At 42.9% G+C, this 20,055-nt stretch overlaps 2 protein-coding genes across 3 annotated transcripts in view; both read left to right on the top strand.

Moving 5' to 3' along the window:
- The window catches only part of LOC308333315 (coiled-coil domain-containing protein 57-like), a 33,262-nt gene extending 30,310 nt beyond the window's left edge, over positions 1 to 2,952 (top strand). The window contains exon 22 of the mRNA XM_080789633.1: positions 2,204 to 2,952. Coding sequence (XP_080645759.1) covers positions 2,204 to 2,400 — 197 coding nt within the window. The 3' untranslated portion in view covers positions 2,401 to 2,952. The remainder of the gene's footprint in view (positions 1 to 2,203) is intronic.
- A 1,155-nt stretch (positions 2,953 to 4,107) lies between these two features.
- LOC308333038 (fatty acid synthase-like) overlaps positions 4,108 to 20,055 on the top strand; it is a 51,829-nt gene continuing 35,881 nt past the window's right edge. The window contains exons 1-10 of one of the 2 annotated variants that reach the window (XM_080789226.1): positions 4,108 to 4,205; positions 11,982 to 12,118; positions 14,951 to 15,103; positions 15,349 to 15,522; positions 15,659 to 15,859; positions 16,082 to 16,204; positions 17,645 to 17,760; positions 17,894 to 18,028; positions 18,827 to 19,044; positions 19,228 to 19,487. In XM_080789226.1, coding sequence (XP_080645352.1) covers positions 11,992 to 12,118; positions 14,951 to 15,103; positions 15,349 to 15,522; positions 15,659 to 15,859; positions 16,082 to 16,204; positions 17,645 to 17,760; positions 17,894 to 18,028; positions 18,827 to 19,044; positions 19,228 to 19,487 — 1,507 coding nt within the window. In that variant the 5' untranslated portion in view covers positions 4,108 to 4,205; positions 11,982 to 11,991. Of the gene's footprint in view, positions 4,206 to 4,398; positions 4,679 to 11,981; positions 12,119 to 14,950; positions 15,104 to 15,348; positions 15,523 to 15,658; positions 15,860 to 16,081; positions 16,205 to 17,644; positions 17,761 to 17,893; positions 18,029 to 18,826; positions 19,045 to 19,227; positions 19,488 to 20,055 lie in introns of those variants that run through there. The other variant, XM_080789225.1, reaches the window with a different exon arrangement.

The following is a 20,055-nucleotide window of genomic DNA, read 5'->3' on the forward strand; positions in this document are numbered from 1 at the left end:
TTGGGAGAGGGTTGCCCAATGTCTGGCCTTGTTTCTCAACCAGCCTTACCAGCTGCCAGATCACACTGAAAATTACTGATCAAGGACATATAACCTAATTGAGCAACGAAACTAACCTTGCAAAAGGCCTGGGTACACTTTAAACCACTGAACTGAATTTAATGAAATATGTATAATAATAATAAGCTATTACACAAATCTACAGGCATACTCCTCTCATCTCATTGTAAATAAGAACCTATTGCATCAACATTCTTTCATTGACGTCTGAACATACCTGTTCACAATGCCAGTGAAATCCTTGAAATTTACTAGGGACAATTTTGTATTTAAAAAACAAATAATTAAATATGGATTTGACTCATGCTCAATATTCATATGTTAAACCTCCATACTTGACGTAATTGATGGAAAGTGTACAAATGTAAGAGCTTTTTTAATATTTAGCATGTGTCTGTGTGTACAGTATGTGCATGACCTGCGTTGATCAGACACATTGACATTATGTCACAATATTATTGTGACACGTTTAGTTGGTGAGATAAGCATTGCTCCACAGACAGACAGCACTGCCAGGCATTTCCAAACGATGGAGGACATTGGCACAAGTAGAAGAACACCTCAGTGTTGCATGCTGGATGCAAGACATGTGCTGAAGTCTGAAAATGTTATCTAATCTGCATGTTTGAGCAAAGCACAGGCTTTCATGGGCATAAGAGAATGACTACGATAAAAAAATTGAGTACTTTTCTTCCCCGATTTTTTTGTGCTAGGACCCTGCAGCATTCCTTTATGAGTGAACCTTCTGTTTCGTATAGACAAACTGTAATGGCAACAGAGCTGTGAGAGGAGTTGCCAAAAAAAATTGTAATATTACTGTTACAATTTAAAGTAATATTGCGTTTACCCGAGGTATATGCAAAGATCACAGCATATTTGTCGCTTTGTCACTTGTCGTCATCAAGCGTGCGTCTGTAACGCCCGGGATTCGAACTCTCCCGCATGAATGTCCAATAGCTTAACCTTAACCACTACCAAAGGGATATCCCAATGGACCGGGGGAGATATTAGATCAGGCTGAGGCTCTGAGCCACACTGCTACACGTCCATAGTGAGTAGTGACGTGTGTCGGAGGCACGGCTGGGGAGATTGAGAAAAAACAACAACAATCCAGCATGTAGCTTTGTAGGCTTGTAGCTTTCATCCGTTGAACCCAGCTCAGCTTCAATTTGTAGCTTTGTGTGAACGCAGCATATGACTTTAAGGATAACTGTAGTCAGACTGACTTACATTCACTCGTATGGTATATTCAATTTTGATAGACTGAGACATACTTATAATTCATGTATTAATTGTTGTCTGTACTTATGATTATGATTATATTCATATTCACTGTTGATAGACAACAAATATCCAGGTATTCACTGCAGTAGACACTGTAATCACTGTTGATAGTCTGTACATACATGTATATCCATTGACAATAGATTCATGCATATACTGAGATATTGTATATTTATACTTTGGTCAGTAGTAGGGATGCACCGAAAGGGAAATTCTTGGCCGAAACCGAATACCGAATATGATTAATATTATATATAGTTTTTCCTACCATTGCTGTCATGGTCATACTTGCTACCTGATTTATGGTTATGGCAAAACGTAACTTAAATAATAATCACTATTATGGGTCCATAAAACATTTATTCAGTTCTTTTGAATGCACTAATTGCATAAACTATTCAGTGATATATTTTCTGATATATTTTCTGCCGAAGATGTTCTGCGGCCGAATATTCGGTGCATCACTAGTCAGTAGTGTCAGTCTCTTAAACCATGTGTTATTATCTATTATCTCTTTTATCTTATCCTAATCGTTCTACCTGTCTTACACCGCGGCTCCACTGGATGTGTCAGCGTTGCGTCTCTGTCACCACCAGGGAATGCCCTTTTTAATGAAGGGTGGCTCCACTGCCTACGCTGCGTTGCGCTGCGTTCGGTGACTGCTTTAAAATTGCCCCGGTTTGTTTTTTGACCCGCGTCACACTCGTCCAGTGGAGCCCCGCCGTTACCTACTACCCTGTGTTTCACGCTTACTGCCGTTGCTGCTTTCCCCTCAGGGCTCAATAAAGGTTTATCTCAACTTAAGATAATAATAATAATAATAATAATTCATATTGTATTGCATTGTCTGCACCCTCAGGCGAGGCGGAGCTGAGCAGGCAGGACATGGCAGAGCTCAGCAGTCCAGGAGTCCAGGTGAGGGTGCAGGGTGTCAGGGCTCCTGTGCAGGAGAAGAGGAAACCTGCTGGGATGTCACTGTCCTCACAAACAAGCAAGACTGTCACTGCAGGGACGGGCAGGAGCAGCAAGATCAGAAACTACAACATTAAAGACTGATGGATGTGTAACTGTACCGGCCTGAATGCATTGCATATTATGTATGACATGCATATTGGGGAAGCATCATAAAAGCATAGAGATGTGCCCTATAGCTACTTTTGCATTCATAGCCACCTCCTTTCCTGGGGGACCCACGCTGATTCATAGATTAAGCCTGGATACCATAACCAGTGTATCTTCAAATCAAACAAATGCATCATGGAAGCTCACATGAATTGATTCTTTCATGTTTGGCAGTGGACTCAGTGCTGTTGTGAATATGTCTGTTTTATACTTGTATTAATGAATGAATGTGCTTATCCTGGATTCCTGGTACTGTACATTATGTGCTCAATCTCAGACTGTATATTTTGGCAATGACGTGTTGATACCTTGTTTTACAAAACCACATTCCTTTGTCTCACGGATTATTGTTTGCCTGTGACTAGCATATGAAGCAATTTTGCAGAACAATATCAGTTCATTTTGACAGAAAAAGATCATGGGCTTATAATATATTTTTGTATGAAAAAAATTATGCATTTTTATATTATCATTGTCTCATCTTGTGAACACTATCACCTTTGTGTTGATAGTAATGGCAAGTTTACATATTTAAACATATTTAATTAGTTTAATGAGCTCTTAACGGTAAAGGAGTCCCTTCAGAGTAGATTATTTTAATGATTGTATAGGAGAACAACGATTGTTGTTAAAGAACATCATGTTAGCTTTTTTGTTTGAACTATAGTAACCCCGACAGTCAGGACGAAACCCTCCTTACTTTCTACGTCACTATCCCTCGCTGGCTACAAGCTCCGCCCTTACATCACCCTATCTCCTAGCAATTCCCTCCGGCTATTTTGATTGGACCACACCACACACCCCCGCTCTGTGATTGGCCGTACTAAACATCACTTGGAAAATCAGGATGTGTGTCACCACGTGTGTTAACGGCATCCAATGCATACATTATGATACGGAGCGTAAATATTATGCAATATTGTACAAGTGGCCACTTGTCTTTGTCTAATCGCACTGGACGGATGCCAATGAGAGAGTCACTGTAGTTTAGAATGAGATATCACTATCCAGTCTGCAATCTACGATGTACAATACATGTAGGATAAAGTAGTATCATTCATATATATATATATATATATATATATACACACACACACACATTTATGCTTGGTTTTATGTTTTACAAACATTTATTTTATACATTTAATGTATTATGAATTTAAGAGACCATAACACTCATTCACCAGTCACCACACAACACATTATTATAATTGTATTTTAATAGTCAATATAATTAAAATAAATTAATATAAGGTATGTAGCCTAATGTATTAATCACATCAGGATAATCCCAGAAAAGAAACTTAGACATTTACCGTACGGTAGGGTAGGTTGCTTCATCAGTATTCAGTACCATGATGAAATAGTTGTAGAAAAATAGAAGACAGCTCGTTTATCAACTTTAATTGTTCCAAGCATTTGATTTTTTTTTTGCTGAGTCAATTCTTTGCTGAGTCCTGTGCACTGTGTGCAGCATTTCGAAAGGTATAACATTGCTCGGGCACTGTGGGCACAGTGGTGTTTCTCAATCATCTCCACGTGCCAGATGTCGCCAATGAGTGAACGTCAGTGATGCTGAACTTGAACTTGAACTTGGCTGCCTCCATGTCTGTCTGTCCCCTGTTCGTTTCATCCAGGATGGTGATTTTCTGAACTCTAGACTTCAGTGTTTGATCCATTCCAGGCCAGATAGATGATCACACTGAACTCCAGACCGTGTTGGATCCAGGATGGTTCAGGTAGGTGATCATCTATTCTGAACTCCAGTAACCCTGCTGTCTTGCCATCTCACTTTTTTTTCTCTCTCGCTCTCTCCTCCCTGTAACAAACTGGGGCCGTTCAGCGAATTACTCCATCACTGGCTGGATCCTGCACCCTGCCTCTTTTCTCATTGGACTGTGCGGCAGAGCCAAGCTGTCAGCCCATGTGGCGTGGCCAGAGCGAATGTGAGACATTTAAATTCATCACAGAAAGACACATTAAAAGAAGAGAGCAGATTTTTTTGGCAGCAGCTGGGCTGGTCAGGGAACGGGAAGCAAGATAGGTAGTGATTCCCCCCGAACAACTGTAGAGAAGCACACGATCACTGCGTGGAGCAGGAGCAGAGGATAAACGGATTATAAACATAATACATGACAGCCAACTGCCAACATTGAACGTCACCATTATTGTGATTTATAGGACATTTATACATCGTCTGATCATCTTATAGGTAAGTTATCGGTGTTAGTCGGCAAACGCGTGTGGCAAATGATTCGATGCATGGTCATTGCTGAACAGCTAGGACATGTTTTAGGTTTGATATATAAGTTAACAGTGAAGGGCCATATCATATCGATGCAATTGATTGTGTCCTTTCTTCACTGTAAAGTGTATCGGTGTCACTTTTTAAATGAATGACCGCTAGCTAGCTTAAAGTGCATCACACACACAGTACCGCTTCTGGTCTCCACTGCAATGTTTATATTACGTTTTGGCTCCATGACTTTAAAACAAATCGCGGATCATGTTCTTGACTTGCACGCAATGTGGTAGGGGAGAATTCGAGGAACGTTAAGTTCTTGGTTATTAAACGAACGTCACTCATGTTGTGACATGTCATTGTCTACTGTACATAATTATGTAGGTAGGTCAGACTCCGCGGATTTAATTAATCGGAGTAAATATGTTTTAATAACCGTTTCAGACAGTGCTTTGATTTTAGCATTCCCCTTCGTCATTTATTGCCGATGCCGCATATTAATCTGCGTATATATACGAACACGAGTGTTTTAGTTTTGTTCAAGCCAAGGCCTTGTTAACTGTAGCTGATGAAATGAATGCTTTTGTGACATTTTCCCCAAGAAAAGCGTGCCTGTCACTGTTTTAGTTGTGCTGCTCTGTCATGGTGCACCAGTCATTTCTTTCAGAGATTTATTATCCAGGATTTTATTACTTAGCAGCATCTCTGGGCCTACACAGGCCAGGGTGGTCAATGAAAGCTTCAGTTCAGTTCCTGTTTCACTCAGACTATAACACACGTGTGTGTGTGTGTGTGTGTGTGTGTGTGTGTGAAAGCACTGTCATTGTCTTTGAACTTGGCTGGCAATACTGTCCCTGACTGTTGGACACCAGTGAACAGAGCACAGAAAAACCATAAAGCCAGAATAAGACATGTTTTTTATAAAATAAGTGTCTTTTAGGTTTCTGAACACATTTCATAAAATTATAGTCAAATCAAGTTACCAGTAATTAAGGAGATTATATGACCAGCAGCAGTATATTATGAACACATGGATGACTTAATTATCATGTAGGACTTCAAGCTGCATAGTATGCTCTTTGTCAGTGAGACTCTCCTCGGAAAAATAGCTTGATTGTGCATGAGAGAGGACCAGGCCCATTTTGAAGCTTGGTTGAGGAATTTACCATGCACACATAGCAGCCCTTACACATGTGACCTGGCTGGACAAATCACATAGATGCTACCCAGCCAAAATGTTAGGAGGAGGAGTGTTATTTTCAAGGGGGGGCTTTCAAATAGTCTCACAATCGTCCCTCTTTTCTTTTCATACTGTGAGGCTCTGCCAGGTCGCCTTTTAGCCAGTATGTGGGATATTTATTCCTACTTGTCTTTGATGAGTAAAGTGAATGGGATGTGTAAAATCAATGTGGTCGCGATTATGAACAGCTCTTACAACTCAAGGGGGTGCTGCAACATCCTCCACTCTACAGATATGCTAGTTATCTAGAATTATAGATATACTGTATATTGGTTAGGTTACTTGTTCACATGTTTTGTTATTTAGATTTGTTTTGCTTGACCAAATATTGTAGATAGCATGTTGTTTTGACCAATGCTAGATTTGATGTTAATGTGGTAGTTTCTTTGAAGCACTATAATATTGTCTTGACTCTTTACATTTTACGTACATACATAATACATGCATATGTATGTGACTATTTGCCCTGTTGAGTCCATGCCATTTACTCGTTACGTAAGTGGGCTTCTCTTTGGAGGTTATAGGTGCTAGCATGTTCACAGAACTTCACACACTACTACAGTAGATGCACCTTCCCTACAGTACACACACAAACTTTCTGCTGTGTTTTAGAATGTAGTCTTATCTCCACGCTCTTCTGACTGTGTGATCAGTCTGGACACGTTTCAGGAACATTCCATGGCATGGTATCACCACAGTGGAATTAACTAATAATATAATACCACCATATATGATTATTCCATATAGCCTATCTGGTGCCTATCTGTCACCAAGTGCTTGTTCCACCTGAGCTTTGGTTATTAATTGAATCCGGTACGGTAATGGAGGCAGATGTTCTCTCAGGTTTTCCTTTTGACATACTGTATCTTAAGGCATATTCATACTCAAGAGAGATGTGTTGGGGTGAGCGTCTGAGTCGATTACCACTGCTGAGTGAAGTCATGTTGTGGTTTTTCGGTGGTCACCTTATCACCTAAAGCTGGAGTATGAATAGGCCTTTAGAGGTAAAGATTTACCCACCGTAATATGACATAATTGTAAGGTGCTATGAAGGTACAATATGCCATTCAAGGGTGCCATGGGTGAAAACATTATTTAGAGGGGTGACCTCTAAAACACAGTTTGTGAACCACTGGTTTATACTGTAACTGTAGGCTACACAATTTATTTTGTTTCCTCAGCAGTGTTGACAATTCTTGTCACCACTGTAACAATAACTGGGATTTGACTAAATGATCAAAACAGAGGTGTTGCATTGACTGTGTCATCATTCAATCATCATGCTCTGTCCTGGCTCACCCTTTGTGTTGCAGCAGACAGCCAGTCACTGATCTCCTCAGTCAACCTGCTGTTTGTTTGTGTGTGATCTGGGTCAAGTATATATGTACAGTATGGGAGCTGGTGTTGTTCCATCATGGCCTAATCCCTGGCTCCTGCATCCAGGTGACCAAATCCCATTTAGGCTGCGTTAAGCCTGATTTATACTTGGTCATACGACAGTGTTGATGCTCACAACGCGTCACTTTTTGTTTCAGTAAGCAACAGCATCACACATAATACACCCAGCATGAGATGGCGCAACTCTCCAGGACTGGTGTGACCAACAACGTTGGACCCATGGTCCTGCCTATGATGACTGATAATGATGTCACAGATTTAATGGGTTTACCTCTATAAGATTTATGTCTAGTTGTCACAATGCTGATCTCATCTGTCTTCGACTTGTACACTGTGCGTGTACTGTAGGTAACACACAACACAGACTGGTGCACAGATACAGTAGAGAGTACCTCTTTGCACGCGCAGCACGAGTTGTTCTTTTTAGTAGACAATTTAGTTTTTCCCCCATTTTCCCTCCCCAATTTAGTCGTTATGCCAATTGATTCTTCCCCACACACGTTTCTGTTGTCACTGCTGTTGTATCCTACTGACTCACCTGCCAGTGAGGAGCCCCCACCAGGAGGCTGTAGACTAGAGCCTTGGCTTCATCCTACTCGTCCCGCCCAGCACTCCCTGCTGACAGGTGTAGCCCCTGCCCGTATGTACGTGCAATGACCCGGGTTCTCTCCCTCTCAAACACTGGCCAATTGCGTTTGTGTATACTGTAGATGCCCGAGAAAGCTATGGATGCACCACAGTGGACCACTCTGTGGTGTTGGGCAGGGACTTTACCACTGCGTCTTGGGAAACTGATAGTTTCACTGTCTTTGTTGGTTCAATTACGGTTCAATTATAATCTAAATTTATTAGCACAAGTTACATGTGACTTTAATTGAGCATGTGTGTTTACCAGCTGAGCTTGCTAATACAGACCTGGAATTTCTAGTTTGGGGATTAGCGTTGCAATGTGAGTTTCCAGAGTGCCAGAGAGCATCATGGGATTTTGGCAGCGTGCACTGGTGAGTCATTCAGTCATACCGCTTCCAAAATGACGACAGTGGTTGTGTGTGAGCGTGTGTGTGGCGTGATGTGATGCGATGTGAGTGTAGTGGTGTGACACGGGAGAGGGTTTATTGAGTTTCGTGTACACACAGCCTCTGTCTGACTCTGACACACACACACACACACACACACACACACACACACACACACACACACACACACACACACACACACTGTGTGTCCGTATTCAATAGATCCAATCCAATACGTCTGAGCTAACGATTAAGAAATGGAAAGAAAAGAGTAATACAGTTGTACTGTATGATGTAGGCCTATTGTTTCGGGATTCCCTAATTTCTCTTAACATGTGAGCATATGCTTTCAATTGTTTTTGGCATCATCATACCGGTAGTCTAAGTGTAGACTTATCCTGGACCCCACGTTGTGAACCAATGGTCTAAACTACATTTAGACACAGTATATACACACCATGAAGCTTTCATTCTATGCATTCTCTCTTGTCCCCATCTCATGTATTTCTTATAGTGAGGCAGTCGTCTGATACCGTGTCTGTCTCGGCATTTGTTGCACACAGGTTCTGTTCCATTATGTTTACCTCTGTCAAGGATCTCATCATGTTTTGACCAATGGTATCCGTGGCCAAAAAAACATGGCCAGCCACATTGCATTTTGCCCCAAAGAGTGTTTAGGTTGGATCATGCCTGCATACATTTTATGATACGGATACTCTAGTCTACAGTATATACATTTATTTTAAAATGGCTGACGTTTAACTCTATCTCAATATTATTCTATTGTGAGGATGTGAAAATCATGTTGTTGATGTTCTGTATGTCGAGATCTCACTTTTGAGGGTGGCTGAAAATCTCCACCAGCCTACATGAAGTTTCCATGCGTTTTAAATAGACTGTTGGAGATACACAGAATGCATTGAGGAGTTGTGCATGGAGGATGTTTGATTCTGCTACATCAAAAGACAAGGTTGTGAACATCTAGTTGGTCACTGGCATATCCGTTTAAAATGAAAAGAATCTGCAACAATGTTTCGGCCACAGTTTGGCCTTCATCACCTGATGAAGCTCACACCGTGGAACATTTTGAACATTTCTGCCAATAAATAGCCCAAAATAGGGACACCAGGTTTAAAGTATGAATCTGCAAGTTTCCGTTGGCATAATACGGTAATTATCATCAAACTGTAAGCATAAAGAATATTGGCAGTGATTTCACTGAGTCACGGGCACTGTCTCGACCGCAGCGGTCACATCCACACACTGACACATGGCTTTCTGTAGGACAGAGAATGGCAACGCACTGGGACAAACAACTGTCCTTCCTTTTGTCTAGTCAGCATTCATGTCCATCTAGGACGGACTACTTTGACTTGTTATTAGGCTGCTTGCCTTGTTCTGCAGTCCTCTGCGAGCAGGCGTGGTAGTAACATTACAAAGATTGAAAAGCGTCTTTGATACAGTAGGTTCAGCGAAGTGCATGCATGAAAGGAGAATAGGAGATAAGGCCAGAAAGAAGTCTCGGCGCCTAAAAGCTTTGCTTTTGTCCGGTGGATTCCCAGGCCGTGCGTGGCTCTTGTGACAACTGTCATGTAGGTTGAAGATGCATCTTATGTTACCCAGTGTTTGGTACAAAGCGGGCACAGGCAGATGAACAGAGGGACCACTGTTTTGAGATGAGGTAGCAGCATCCATCGTTTCTCTGCCTCTAGTGGCTGCTGGCTCCGCCCCAACCCCTGTGGCGTCATTGGCTGAAAGAGGTGACTGGCCTATAGCGGGCATGGAAGTGCCTGCATGGCCCAGAAAAGAAGAACAAAGATCTGAGACCACACACACACACACACACACACACACACACACACACACACACACACCATCATGCAACCCAATCCAACACAATACAGTTCACTCATGTGTGATTGTGTGCACACAGACAGTAGCCAATGACTATAGACGACATTGTCTGTTGTAATTGTTCTTTCATGCATTTACAGTAGAATATCAGCTTTCTGAGACTCTGTTAACCAATGGGCACAGTAAAATAAACTGTGCCGTGTGTGTGTGTGTGTGTGTGTGCTCTACTGGGAACATTTAAGCTGCCAGTGTGCTAATATAGCATATTTGTAATGGCACAATTTATTTTTGTTCGTTTCAGTCTACTATTTCAAAGCAAATGTTGACTATTTCTATCGCAAAATAAATTTAAATTCTTGGGGCTATAGTATATAGAACGTGACTGACAATGTACATTCACATTCAGTAACTTTGCACAGTTCACATCAAATAATAGGTTTTATGTGGCATAATACGGTACACGTGTGTGTGTGTGTGTGTGTGTGTGCATGCACACACATTCAACTTTGAAGTGATTTTAATGTCAAATGTGCTATGAAAAGTATTATTATTCAATGTCTGGTAAATGGGTCCGAGGCCTAGCAGGGGTGGAGCATGTCTCTTTGTGTAGTAGACAGTAGACGCCCCCAGGGTACCTTTTGTCTAGACTTTCTGCTACTCAGACCAGCATATTATGGTTTGAATTGTGATAGGAAGATCACAATTGCAAGAGGATGAAGCAAATACCTCTTAAATATACAATGGTGCACGTAGTATTAGGAGATCCTAGGCTAAATATGAGAAGAAATGGGTGTAGTTATTTTTACGCTTTGACATTTCCCCTTATCTTTCTACGTGGGTTCAGTCTGAGTGCTTTATTTGTACGGCTCATATGACATTCCATTACAAATTCTTTAATGTCTTTTGTCCTTTTACAGCAACGGTCTCAATACATTGCTTTTTAGCTCCATTTGTCATATTTTCATGTTGAATTATTTCGTTGCCATCACGGCTTATCCTACACCCGTCATGCTTACTCTATATTACATCTTCCTCTACTTGTCCACAGTGGTCTAGCATGGAAAAAAGGAAGTCTAAGAATCAAGAATGATAACTATCAATAACAATATTGATGTGAGGCTTGTGAGCATCATCGTTACACTGACAAAGACAATGTACATTAAACAGTGGCACCAAGCATGTAGTCGGAGTAGTCCCCACTCTATAGCTGTGTTGGAGCCATGAAATAGACTGATGATTATTATGTTATTGATGTACTGTATGAGGAGTTATGCCGAGAAACAAAACAAGAAAACAGTAATACTTATGCAAATGTATACATGTAATTAAAGCTTAATTAATGATGAATTAGTGATGAACTCATACATGTATTAATCTGTGAAGTCAATTTGCCATAACCAACTGTAGGATGGCAACGAGGTTCTGTCGGAGACCGACTGTCCTCGCTGCTCTTACCTATGGGTGCATAGGAGCGTGAACTGTGGAATACTCACCCCACGGAGACTTGAATTTATGGATATTTTTCTGTTTTTGTTGCATTCCGAAGCAAATCATTTGATGACCAGCAGACTATTTGTGTCATAGGGAACCACTGCACATTACAAGAGTCTTACAGACGATAATGAATCTAATCCCAACCCTAGTGGTTCTGGTCCTTGATGTGGACGACGGTTCTTTTAGACAGGTCGTTGTGGTGATAATATGGCTCCGTCATACTGTTCCTGTTGACAAAGAGGCACACCTCTTCTCCCCTTTGTGTTCACAGTAGTTCCAGTATGGATGACATAGTCATAGCAGGGATATCGGGCCGCCTGCCCGAGTCCCACAACCTGGAGGAGTTCTGGGACAACCTGTTGAACGGCGTCGACATGGTAACAGAGGACGACAGGCGGTGGAAGCCAGGTGAGACGTTGAACCCCAGCCTGCATGTACAAGTTGATAGAGATGTAATGAAATGTATTTTCCCCTTCCCGATACTGATTCCCATAACTTACCGAGTACAGGTCTATCCGATATCCATGTGAAATTTAAAAAAACAAACCCATCTAGGAAAGTGGGCTCCAAGGGTTCCTTGAGAGAGTTTCTCAAATGACCCTTACAGGTCTGTACTCTGTACCTCTGAGAGTGTGCAAATGGACCTGTACACTCTCAGAGTTATGTGGGTCCTTGAAATTAAAAAGTCTGAGAACCAATGATATAGGAATAAATACAAATGTCATTAATGTTAAAGTGCCGAAGTTAGTAAAATAATAATATAAATACTAGTACAGGTGTCAGGTAGTCAACTGAAGCATTCAAAACACAAAATAATTGATTGCTGTAAATGATATATCATCATGAGATACATTATGTGGTATCGGATTGGCATAGACTGGCGTACTTGCCGATACCAACATTGTAGGCGGTATCGGCAGCTTTTCCGATACTGACATTTGTATCGGAACAACTTTACAAGTTGATAGATAGAATAAAAGATATAAGTTGACAGCATCTTCTTCAGTTCTCCCTGAGCAAGACACCGCTCAATCAAAGCATCAGTCTGTTAAGCATCTGGTTCAGGTTCAGACAATAGCCTAATTGCACCGTTTGTCTCGGTTCTTGCACTTAAACTCTGTAGTTGCCCGGAGTCTCCCAGGGCGTTGCACTAGGGGCTCACCTGTTTTCACTTTACACTAAATACCTTAGCCGTAAATAGAAATTCTACAAGCTCACAATGTGCTGTGACGCATTGTGAGCTTGTCGACCCATGTTTGACCCAGAATAGAAATGCTACTAGGGTTCAAGTGGTTAATAATTGTAGGGTGGGTTTGGTTCGGGCTTGAATTGTCATGTTTCAGTCACACTCACTGTCGTTGACCTCACTGTCGTTCGATCCAGTCAGCACGACCCCTTATCAGTGGCAAAGATAAGATATGACGGTCATTATCTCTTGCTTTGAAATGTTGTAATCACAGCTGTAAACATTGTATCTTTACTGCCACTAATCGCTACTTGCTGAGTTATGGTCTTTGCAGTGATACAGTGGTATGGCAAAGTAACTGTTATATTCACGTGCGTTGGGTCATGTTCAACGCATCCTCAAGATCAAAACTCTCACTACCCATGGACAATTCAACACAATGATCAGATCTCAAATCACTGAGTAGACTGGTCCTCTGTTTGTTTTGTTGGTAAGACTGTAGTGCATTATAAGCGTATTTATTATGCATTCATAATCTGTTTATAAAGTGTTTTGTTTTGAACTCTTAATTTAGTTTAACTCTGCATAATTGGTTTTAACCGTGTATGTAGCTCGACATCACTGCAGATGGGGGCAATCTCAATGATGAGGCTTAAATAAAGCTTTGCATGGATGAATGTGGGATTTTGCACAACAGGCTTGGATTGTAAGCTCCACCTAAACCAAGCTCTGTTCTTCTGTCACATACCACTTTAATGAACCCACATGAAGCCTGGAGCTCGTATGAGAGCGCTGTGTTGTGAGGTGAGACTCTGTAGTCTCTCTGTACTACTCTCTAGTAAAGCTGCAGACTTTGAATTAGACTTCCTAAGTTCCTGGCAATATTGGCCTGGTGATTTGTAGCTCTCTTTCATCCTCTCTCTCACTCACATACACACACACACACACACACGCACACGCACACGCACGTGCACTCGCTACAACAGCCCTGCCTACTCCCAACAAGCAGTGCCTTCTCGTTTAGCATTCTTTTTAATACTGCAGTGCACATATTGTGAAGTTGTCGAGTTGCTACATGATAGGTTACATGGCTGTTTTCCGAAGTAGAACCGTTTATTGACGATGTCCCTTGTCCTTGCAATCAAAGCAATTCTACTCATGCTTAATTTATACTCTGTTGTATGGAGGCATAAAACAACTCTGCTGCCTCAGCTCAGCCTCTCGGTCTTGCTTTCCTCTGATCATCTTCTCTTCCGTCTAATTTAATTTATTGTGTCCTGGACCCGTTTCTTGTCCATTTCTCATTACGTAAAGTGCCTTTTTTCCTTTGCGTGTCTCTCCATTTTTTCCCCTCTGTGTGAATACCACCACTCATCCCCTCAGTGCTTGGCAACCACCTAGAGCTCACATTCAAGTGCTGAATAGGTCCCAGGCAGGCCGGCCGACACCCAGAGTAGAACGCGCGCACACACACACACACACACACACACACACACACACACACACACACACACACACACCTTGGGGGGAGAACATAGAACAGGAAAGAGGGGCTGCTGGTACAGTGTTTGCACAGTGATTTAAAATGGTGCAGACAGACAGACTTTCTGCTGGTTTCCAAAGACAGTATGTTTTGGTAAAGGAGCATCCGTCACTTCTCTACACCAGTACCTGTTAGTAGCTTGTATACGTTTAAAACTCTGACAACCGTAAATACTGTAAGAATGTAATCCAATCCAGTTTTAGTTTTAGTCAAATAATATACATTTGCACAAATATTGAAGTTTCAAGCAACACAGGCTCTTTCTCAGATTTCACAAAAGAGAAGAGCATGTGTTGCTCATAACATTGCTATTTGTGCAGATTTAAAAGTATTTTAATGGGAGCTACTTGGTGTGGAGATTATTGTTTTTAATTTCATTTGCCATTTATCTAGTAATTATCTAGCACATAATCCTGACCTCCTTGTGATTAATACATTTTCATGAATGAAAACAGACTGTTTCCTTCTTTTATAACCTTTCGGTTATTATTGTCTTTTCATTCTGTCCCAGGTCTCTATGGATTGCCCAAGAGAAATGGCAAGCTTAAAGACATCAGCAAGTTTGACGCAGCGTTCTTCGGGGTTCACCCCAAACAGGCCCACACCATGGACCCCCAGCTAAGACTCATGCTGGAGATCGCCTATGAGGCCATCGTAGATGGAGGTGAGGACAAAAAGCCTTTATGTGAGGAGGGGGGTGGCATGATCAAGGGTCACCCTGGTGACTCAACCAGTTAGCATGTGTATCACCATACAGCCTCAGACCTAATCCCCATGTCACGGGTACAAATCGGGATCACGACCTGTGTCACAAGTCATCCCCGACATCATCTGGTGAAACAAATGGCTAAATAATGGAGTAGCTGCAGTGTGGCTGAGACTGAAGCGCGTGTGTCTCTGTTGTCGCAGGGCTGAACCCAGTGTCGCTGCGTGGCAGTAAGACTGGCGTCTACATCGGGGTGAGCGGCTCAGAGGCTGGCGAGGCCTTCAGCAGAGACCCAGAGGAATTGCTAGGCTACAGCATGACCGGGTGCCAGCGGGCCATGTTTGCCAACCGCCTCTCCTATTTCTTTGACTTCAACGGTACGCAACTATAGCACAACACTCTGCATGAAATCTGAATTGACGTTTTAAAAGAGTTTTCTATCGAGTTATACTTTGTGAACTACGGTATGGTATAGTTTTTTTCCCCCCACTTAATCCACCTTAATCTCCCCAGGCCCCAGCACTGCCATCGACACTGCCTGCTCCTCCGGCCTGTTGGCCTTGGAGAACGCCTTCCACGCCATTCGCCACGGACAATGTGACTCGGCGCTCGTGGGAGGGGTCAACCTGCTCCTCAAGCCCAACACCTCGGTGCAGTTCATGAAACTGGGCATGCTCAGTCCTGAGGGAACCTGCAAGTCCTTCGATGCCTCAGGTAGAAAAAACCCACATCATGGTTATTATAAGGGTTAGGGTTATTCATGTGTGTTTTATTCATGTTTAAAATCATGTTGACCTAAGTGCTTTACAATCAATCAAATAGTAGAACCCCCCCCCCCCCCCCCCCAAAAAAAAGCATTTCTTATTATCTGTAAATAATATGACTGAAATTTTAATTTTTATGGTCTGTCTGTCCTTCAATGTTGCCGCCGCCCAGGAAATGGATACTGCCGTTCTGAGGCTGCGGTGGCCGTGCTGCTGACCAAGCGCTCCATGGCTAAGAGGGTTTATGCTACAGTTCTGAATGCTGGCAACAACACCGATGGTTACAAGGAGCAGGGTGAGAATGAACCGTCTTCAACAGACCTGCCTGTTGTTCTGTTCTGACTCGTGACTCCTTAGTTGGCACCAAGTACGCAGTCTAGTTTGTCTGTCCACACATGGTTATTGGAGGCATTACGTTCTTAGAAATGCCCTCTTTGTCTGCTTGACACATTATTTTGTTGACTAGTGCCCAAGTAGTGCCCAACAGCTTTTGTATTTGCTAGTATTGGCCGTAGCTGAGTGGGTAGAGCGTCCGTCTGGTAATTAGAAGTTAACTGGTTCATCCCCCCACCCTGCCTAGTCTATGTGTCAAAGAGTCCCTGAGGAGGGTACACACAATGATAATACCCCAAAACAACAAACGGTGACTATATTATTATCAAATGCACATTTTGATCTCAATTTGAAGAAATTGATAGTACACTTATGCACGCATATTAAAGACATTATTTCTTTTTTGTTGCCCATCTCCCTGGCTAACACCCAGGCACCTCTTGCCATTTGAAATACAAATACAAGTAGACGGAGACCTCTGTAAGGTATAGTGTGTCAGACTACTTTAAGCTAGAGTTTCTTAGCATGCACGCATGTATGTGCACACACAGTATAAATAAGGGAATGCACTCGTGCTCACCTTTCAACCATTCACTCTTCACTTACTTGGCTACTGAAGCTGTGTCTGTTTATAAACATGGACATGGTTGATGAGCAAACTTACACACATGCCTAAAGCGACACATAGTGATATGACAAGCTCTCTGAAAATGGCATTCAATCAATTTACTGAGTCTTCATCTTTCTACATATCTATGTTCACAAAAGTTTCACACTTATCATTCCAAGCACATATACAGTACACATATAGGTATACACCATGCTTTTGGTCGGGCTGTGAGGGTCGTTGTTTGTAGGTCAGAGTTGAACTGGTGTGACACAGACGCAAGCATTGGAATGAGGAGCTATATGCAGACAGGTCCAGTGCTATAAATATTAACTGTAGAATTTTCCAGTTACCACCTTCTCTGCACGCAAATGGCCCAGAAGGATTCCCAGTCAGTCTCATATTTACATTATTAATTAACTTCATGGCACTATCATGTGAAATAGACTGCATGTCCATGTCTCTCATATAACGAACACACACACACACACACACACACACACACACACACACTATAGTCCTTAAAGCTGCAATCCAGAAATGATTCTGTATAGTACAGTATGTTAATACAATATATCTAACATTATTGGGTGGTTGCAGGGGGTATCTCTACTTTCCATTGAGAAGTTCAGACCCTGTGTTTTGCAGTAACGCTAGTGGTTGACAAGTGCTATTGCTTGAAGCTCAACCCATTCAGGGTGTCTCAGTGTTTCTCCTTCTCATATAGAATAATCCTACCTATATTGATCCCGAAGAATATTTCTGAATGACTCTCTCCTCCCTTTCCTCTACCAGGCGTGACGTTCCCATCGGGTGACATGCAAGCGAGGTTGGTGCGTTCCCTTTACGAGGAGGTCAATATCAGCCCTGAGCAAGTGGAGTATATTGAGGCCCATGGTACCGGAACCAAGGTGAGCTCACGTACAAGGCCTTTTTATTTGCTTCATCATTTCGTCACTAAAACAAGCTGTCTGCAAAAATTAAAACACACCAGTTGGAAGTTTGTCTTAACGACTGTGGTGTCTCTTGCTTTTCTGCATCCAGGTTGGTGACCCACAGGAAGTGAACGGCATCGTCAGCGTGTTCTGTCAATCGAAGCGAGACCCTCTGCTCATTGGCTCCACCAAGTCCAACATGGGCCACCCCGAGCCTGCTTCTGGTCTCACCGCCCTCGCCAAGGTGAGATGTGGAACAACAAGGCCTTTGTTTAGGAAGATTTTCTCTGGTCCCCTAATAGTTGTTTAGTACTTCACACTTGGTCTAGCTTCATTTTGATTCACTTCATTATTCAGACTGAAATCCCTCCCCACGGCAGCACCAACCAATCAAAATATTAGCAAAGCAGATGTCAATGTGGGTTGCTGCTAACGAACACGGTCAACGAGCGCTACTAGCATGTAAACGACGGTAAAATATGTCGGATGATGATGTTTCTAAAACCTGTCGTTTCTGTAAAGAAACTATTTATCATATGGCGATTTGATAGCCAATTCAGGGGCTGGAGCCAGGCTAGACTTGGCCTGGAAACCAGACGAATAAACTGATATTAGTCTGGCCATGCCATGCTACTCCAGACTGAGTTCAGGATTCAAATTCATCTGGTCTCAGTATTAACATTTATATTTAGACAGGCTATTGTAGAGAGACAACAACACAGGTTTCAAGGTGGAATCGAACCAGGAGATGTTTAGATCACGGTTTCCCAAACAGTGAGTTTGGGACCCATTTGTGGGTCACGGATGCATTTTTATGGGTTCCTTGCATTTATGATTTCCATAAATTAGAAAACAAATGTCTAAGCAGTAGTGAAAATAGCCGAGTTTGTGTCGTCTTAATTTCTCCTGTGGGTGACGGGCAAAAAAAAGTTTGGGAACCACTGGTTTAGATTTCTGTGGTCGGCGCACTACTATCCACTACTATCCACTACTATCCACTCATCTACCGGCCGCGCCGCCTTGCCCTCCCTCCGTCCAACAGGTGGTGCTGTCTCTGGAGCGAGGCGTGTGGGCTCCCAACCTGCACTTCAACAGCCCCAACGAGGACATCCCGGCGCTGACGGACGGCCGCCTCCTCGTGGTGGACCGGCCCATGCCCGTCCGCGGGGGCATCGTGGGCATCAACTCCTTCGGCTTCGGAGGCTCCAACGTCCACGTGATCCTCCGGCCCGTGGACGGCGTCGCCCAGAAACCTCCCAGGTATGGGATGTCGATTATCCATGAATTCGTGAATTATTTTAACCGCCCCACATGTCCGTTCCTCAGCCACGTGTGCATTACAGTCACAGAAAACCGCCCAATGATGGAACCGCAGTATTCTTTTAAATTGAAGAATCGATTCATCGATTAACAATGGACTATTTTTAACGTACCTATTAACAGGATGACAGAAACGCCCCCCAGGGCGGTCCCAAGGGTCCTCCAGGCCTGCGGTCGCACGGAGGAAGCGGTCAGCGTTCTGCTCAATAAGGGGAAGGAACACGCCGACGATGACCACTTCCTGTCTCTGCTCAACGAGGTGGCCGACGTTCCCACGGCCAGCATGCCCTTCCGAGGCTACACTCTGATTGGCTCCCAGACTGACGTCACGGAGGTGCAGCAGACCCAGCCCAGTCCCAGGCCTCTCTGGTACATCTGTTCAGGTGAATGGTCTGAAATTATGTCAGAACAGGTCAGCTCCATATATGGAGATCTAAGGGATTGAGGTTTGAGGTCAGATCTAGAGTTGCTGGCGCAGATCTGCACGTGCACACATCGGTCCTGGGTGACGGCAGACTGCTGGGCGAGTGCTGTCTCTTTGCCATGGGATCAACTTTGAACAAAAAATGCACAATGAAAAACTGGTATGGCCGGGGTCCATGGCCATGGCCAGGGTTCATGGCCATATATAGTGTGTCTTGAGTGTAGACTAGAGGGTTTGATGATGTCAGCCTGACATATGATGGACTGACAAGCATCTAAGGGGTCTCCATGATGTCACGAGATGTCATGAGGTCAGATCCATATAGATCTAAGGGTCTACATGATGTCACGAGATGTCATGAGGTCAGATCCATATAGATGTCACAAAGTGCGTTACCATAATGGAGACGTGGGTGACTAACTAACTAACGGACGGGAGATGCAGGTTTTCATAGTAAACGTGACCTTCGGTCGCATTAATCGTTGGAAGCCAAAATGGTAAAAAAGTGATTGATTAAACAGCCCGAA

The sequence above is a fragment of the Protomyctophum bolini genome (genome assembly GCF_963924005.1).
Source record: "Protomyctophum bolini genome assembly, chromosome: 18".
In the NCBI taxonomy this organism is placed as follows: domain Eukaryota; kingdom Metazoa; phylum Chordata; class Actinopteri; order Myctophiformes; family Myctophidae; genus Protomyctophum; species Protomyctophum bolini.